This window comes from Dipodomys ordii, unplaced genomic scaffold, assembly GCF_000151885.1.
Source record: "Dipodomys ordii isolate 6190 unplaced genomic scaffold, Dord_2.0 Scaffold95, whole genome shotgun sequence".
In the NCBI taxonomy this organism is placed as follows: domain Eukaryota; kingdom Metazoa; phylum Chordata; class Mammalia; order Rodentia; family Heteromyidae; genus Dipodomys; species Dipodomys ordii.
The window spans coordinates 2436462-2442279 of record NW_012267311.1 but is presented as its reverse complement, the minus strand read 5'-3'; the positions used below and the strand labels follow the sequence as shown (position 1 = coordinate 2442279).

Sequence of the window (5818 nt, the reverse complement as noted above, 5' to 3'; positions counted from 1 at the left end):
GAGCGCTTGCCTTGCATGCATGAGGCCCTGGGTTCGATTCCTCACTATCACATAAGCAAAAAGAAAAAAGCTGGAAGTGGCGCTGTGGCTCAAGTGGTAGAACGCTAGCCTTGAGCTGAAGAGCTGAAGGACAGCACCCAGGCCCACATTTCAGGCCCCACTACTAACAAAAAAAAAAAAAAAAAATTGAAGCCTTGAGTTCAAACCCAGAACTGCCACAAAAAAAAAAAAGTAACTAAATGAACTCTTGTGGATCCACCTGACCACAACTATCATGACATAGATAATCCTGTTCCTTCACATCCTGGTAAATCTGTGTTTCATTGGTTGTCATTGCAGATGGTTTCAAAACAAAAAGTGTCAGTGGCTTTTCTTCCTTTTCTTTTTTTCTTTGAGGGGGAGGGGGTGTCGTGGGGCTTGAACTCTGGGCCTGGGTGCACTCTTTAGCTCAAGGCAAGCGTTCTACCACTTGAGCCACAGTGCCACTTCCAGTTTTCTGGTGGTTAATTGGAGATAAGAGTCTCATGGACTTTCAAGCCCAGGCTGGCTTTGAACTGCAATCTCAGATCTCAGCCTCTGGAAGTAGCTAGGATTACAGGCGTGAGCCACCAGCACCCAGCTGTCAGTGGCTTTCGAAGCCACATTCTGTTCTGTCCTTCCTGGCAGTTGAGTCTTCACTCCCATTAGCTGCAGATCAGAAGCACATTCTCCCTCCAGGAGCTAGTCTGGATTCATCACTGAGTTAGATTCCAGAATATACCCACATGCACCTTCCTGAATTGGAGTACATTTATTTGACAATTAACAGAATGTGTCCTCTAAGAGCAATACCCGTGTCAGTGTCACTCAAGGTCACCCTTATGTGAGAACTTGACATAGCCTTAAGTCCTAATATTGGCCTTGAAGGAAACTTCAGTTTTGAGTATACAGATTGGTTATCAGTCACAAATACTGTATGCAAATACTGCATACAAAACACTGCCAGGGCCTGACACTGGTGGCTCATGCCTGTAATCCTAGCTACTCAAGAGGCTGAGATCTGAGGATCACAGTTCAAAGCCAGTCCAGGCAGGGAACTCCATGAGACTCTTACCTCTAATAAACCACTCAGAAAACCAGAAGTGGCGCTGTGGCTCAAGTGGTAGAGCGCTAGCCTTGAACTGAAGAGCTGAGGGACAGCGCCCAGGCCCAGAGTTCAAGCCCCACAACTGACAAAAAAAAAAAAAAACACCAAAAACCAATAACAAAAAAACCTGCCAGGCTGGCCAGTAGAGAGAACACTGAAGACCTAGACATAAGGGTGCTGACAAAAACAAACTCACTGTAGAACTACAGTTGGGTGAGCACCCTGGAGGTAATAAGATCTTGAATGATCAGGACAGTTAGGAAGGGAGGGAAAGTGGTAGGACTAGAAGAATGGGTAGTATCTGGAGCCACTTTCTTAAAGATAGAGGTACTATGAGGCATTTACTATATGGCAGACATGAGGATAATCACCAGAAGGAAGGCAAAGCCAGAAACCTGTAGATCATCCAAGATCAGTCAGTTTTGCCATTAACTTTCATATTCTTGCTGTCAAAGATTTGAGTTTTGATCCTCATTCCATTGCCTTGGACCAACACAGAATCTTCCACTCTGCCATGGCTGCCCCTAGTTTTGTTCTGTGCCTGTTATTTTAAAACTACTTACCAGAGAGACTTCCCCATGACCAAAACCATTTGGGAAAGCACTACACAGTATATCTCTTACAGACACTGGTGATGTTCAGAGGTTTGTCCTGAGAAGGCATGTATGATTTAGGCCTTATCCTTCTTTCCAGCCTCATCACCTGCCTCTTCTACCCCACCCCCTTTGCATCAGTCCTAGAAGCTGGCATTCCCTATGGGCACCATGTTTGCTTTTCTTTCCATGCCTTTGCCTGTCCTTTGGGCTGTCCTGGCTGCCAAAATACCAGATCTTTCTTTAGTCTCACAACTTGTATCTGCTCATTTTTTCTTACTCCAGCTTAAATTGTATCTCTCCTACTTCACTCCACTTTCCCTTCTTACCTCCAGCCTGGTACCAAAGGCCCCATATTCTTTAGCTTTTTTTTTATGAAATCTAATTTTATTGTTATTATTAAGATATTGTACAGAGGGGTTACTGTTTCATAAATTAGTTAATGACTACATTTCTTTTTGGGAATATCATGCCTTCCTTTGTTTTCTCCTATTTTCCCCCTTCGATCCCTGCCCACAAGTTTGTTTTCCATATAATTTCTATAGAGTACCATGGCTGTATTTGTTTACCTTCTCTCCCTCCATTTCTGTGCCACTGCCCTTGCCAAAGGCCCCACTTTGAGCTCCCACATTGTAAGCTCTGTGATTGCAAACACCATCATCTGCAGGATCAATCATGAAAGGTCATGGAGGAGTCTAAGTTTTACTAATATTACACTGGACCATGTCCTGCCATGATGCTGGTGTTTGGGTTGAGTGAGAAAAACCTAGCAAGTAAATGGGTGGGGTAGCAATCTTGCAACTGGGGCTACTGAACCCCCTCATTATTGGCAGCTCTGTGATAACTACTTGTCCATTTACTCTTTGCAGATTAGTTTTTAAAGGCATGTCTATATCTCGCCCAAATGCTGTTGTTGGGAAGTGTCGTATGATCCGCCACTCAAGAGACAAGAAAAATGAACCAAATCCTCAGAGGTCTGTATGATGCTCATTCTTATTCCTTCTTCCCCTTGGCAGGCTGCAGACAGAGAAGTTCTGAAGAGGGCTCTGTACCTCCAGGGAAATGGAGGCACAGAGGGTATCCAGGCAGAGGCAGGAGTTCATATGGAGGTGGAGGCAGAGTCAGGGAGAGAAATACAAATTTTCAGTGATTGCTTCTTAAGATTTCTATTTTAACACCAACCATTTGTCCTTTTTTTCCTTTCTTTTCTTGTAGGTTTGATCGAATTGCACACACAAAAGAAACCATGCGCACTGATGGTTTGAACTCACTTACCTACAAGGTGTTGGACATACAAAGATACCCATTGTATACCCAAATCACAGTGGACATCGGGACACCGAGCTAGCACTTTGGTACAAATAAGAGACCTGAAAATGGCCAGGGACCTCTGTTGTGTGTCTCTGCCAGTCTGCTGGGCTGGTCCCTCTCATTTGTACAATCTGAGTCATAGGTCCCTCACTCATCAGCAGATACTTTTCCAGATGACCAGAAGAGTGGAATATTTTGCCCCCCACTTGGCTCGACACGTGACTTAGTTCTACAGGGTGTTTGTCAGTGTGAAAACTATCCACCTTTGGAGGCCTCTTGGCATGGCATGGTATCACCCAAGGAGTTAGTATTTTACACGGCTCAAAATTTGGTGACTTGTGGAATTCATTCCCACTGTTAAATTTCTAAATTGTGAAATGGGTAAGAAGCTGGCTTTTAATTGTATTCTTTTCAACTTCATGAAAAATTGGATAGTACTGCTGAATTTAGATTGGTATGCTGTTTTTGGTTATCCTATTTTAAACAGAAAAAAAAAAACAACCCACAAAATTTCGATCAGTTTCCTGTCCCTCTCTACCGTTTTTTCCCCTAGTGGTATGCAACTATTACAATCATTGTAATAGTGTGTGTTTTCAGCAAAAGAATATCTTAAAACTTGAGCCTTGAACCTTTTGCCTGCTAATGTATGAATTCCAAGGCAAGTTTTAGCCCTGGTGCACAAACCTAGTGTGTTTTCACTTATTGTGCCTATCTCCAGATTGATTGATTTCTGAATGTAAAGATTATTTTTTTTAAAGAAGCAGTGTGTAGTATTTTAAAGAACAAATCAAGTTCTAATTATGATACAGCTTGATTTTGTGTTGATCCAAATTTTCATAGTTGTGTATCATTAAGTCATGACAATTTATTTTTCTGGGCATGCTATGTAAACTTGAATTTCCTATGAATTTTTATTGTGGTATTTTAAATATGGGAAGGGGTTTGAGTTTGTTTTTTTTTTAGGGGGAAAATATAATGTATGCTGTAGTGGCCACAAGTGGGTCTCTGATTTAGCTGGCAGGCCAGGATTTATGAAGAGCAAAACCACCTTTGTGTCCCCTGGCCAGGGCAAGGCTTTCCAGTCAGCATTATCCTGCCAGACCTTTGGGGCAGAGACTTGGGAGAGAGCCTCTGTCTACCAGACATAACTACCCACCTTTCCCAGGTGGGCAGGGCAGAGGGAACCTCAGCCTCCTGGAACTGACCTTTCAGGGCTCTAGGTTGTGAGGTTCTAAATAACAGTACAGCTTGTATGTTTACCATTCCTTGGCACCTTCTGTTCTGGCTGGTACTGCCTTCCTCCCAAGAGCCTCTGAACCACCCTTCCTAGCCCATCCTGTTTTACCAGTTCTTCACCTATTCCTCTCTGCCCTGCCTGTCTGTCTGCTCCCTTCTTTCCCCACAGGTTTTGTTCTTTTGCCTCTTGGCTGTTTCCTAAAACTTGCCTGTGACACTCAGGGTAAAACAGACTATTCATTCTCAGCCTTTTAACCAGAGATCTGGAGAGTTCAGCTAAACCAACACCCAACTCTTCCTGAGAATTCTGGTACCTAAAGCCTCCCATCCTTCTCAGGGTTTTAGCAGGTGCTGCACCTGGTGATGGTACCCACCAACCCCCAGGGCTTTCATTCACAAACCCATTTCTGCAGGGGGATGGGTAAGCTGCCTGGGGTGAGATGGCAGGGACACTTCTAACACAGAGGCCATTGCCAGGTCCAGCCTGGGCTGAAGGCCTAAGATTCAGCCTCTTAATCCCAAGAGTTGAACCTTTTGCTTTTGGCAGACAGGATCCCAACCACTGCCCTCATGGGTACCAGCCCTGAGTGTGCAGGCTGAATGTTACCTGGCCCTCATCCTACCCATGCCTTTATTGCTTTGAGCATCTCCAATGCCAACTTGGTTCTGTTTCCAGAAGCCTTTGTATTGATTAGCAACTATCTTCCTCTGAAGAAACACCTGGGCTCTGCAAAGAGTATTCTTACCAATTCCAACCCTTCAACAATGCTATTAAGACAGGCTGCACTTGACAAAAGTTTTGGGAAATGCAAAGGCCTTTCTTCCTATTCCCAGACCCTGACTGTTCCAAAGTGCCTTAAAGAAAGGAGATAAATGCCCTGAGTGATAACTTTTTGTTACCTCTTTACTATTAAAATTCTGCCTTTTCCCCCCTCTCCCCCATAGCATTTTCTTCTGTATTTTATATAATTCATTCTCGGGACCAAGGGAAATTCTGCTTTGCCTGTATCCCCGACTTTGCATCAAGTGCTCTCAGGGTTCTTCTTCCCCCAGGCCCAAGGCTCAACCAGGGCAGGGTTTGGTCTGGATGCTTCATCTGTGAGATGCTTTGGTCTATTTCCTCACTGGGGATTTGAGAGCTGAGGATTCAGGGAGCATTTCCTTCACCTGGAGTTACGACCAGGTGTTGTCATATGCTGTGCCTTTCTCTTTCTGTCCTGTTGCTAGTAACCTGTGTAAAGTGACCTTTTGGGAAGATCAGTGGGAGAGGTGGTGACACAGGAAAGAAAATGCTGTTCTCACCTTCAGCCTGGGAAGGGTGCTCCACACAGCCAGGATTACAAACTTTACTATTCTGAAGACCTGATATGCTGTGTATTTTGGTTTTCCGTGTATGCAAATATGTGTATTTACTGGGGGGGGGGGGAGGATTCTGACCCTGGCGTTCAGAACAAACAACTGTATTTTTGCCTTTGAAATCCAGTAATATAACGTGAATAAATGACCCTATCTTTGTAACAATGGATGGTCTTTCTTCTGATTGAAGGGAGTT

The 5818-nt window shown here is 44.1% G+C and overlaps 1 protein-coding gene across 1 annotated transcript in view; it reads left to right on the top strand.

Annotated features, from left to right (window-relative positions):
* B4galt1 (UDP-Gal:betaGlcNAc beta 1,4- galactosyltransferase, polypeptide 1) overlaps positions 1-4981 on the top strand; it is a 53530-nt gene extending 48549 nt beyond the window's left edge. The window contains exons 5-6 of the mRNA XM_013026644.1: positions 2589-2693; positions 2935-4981. Of these exons, the coding sequence (XP_012882098.1) occupies positions 2589-2693; positions 2935-3067 (238 nt within the window). The 3' untranslated portion in view covers positions 3068-4981. The remainder of the gene's footprint in view (positions 1-2588; positions 2694-2934) is intronic.
* The last annotated feature ends 837 nt before the right edge of the window (positions 4982-5818 follow it).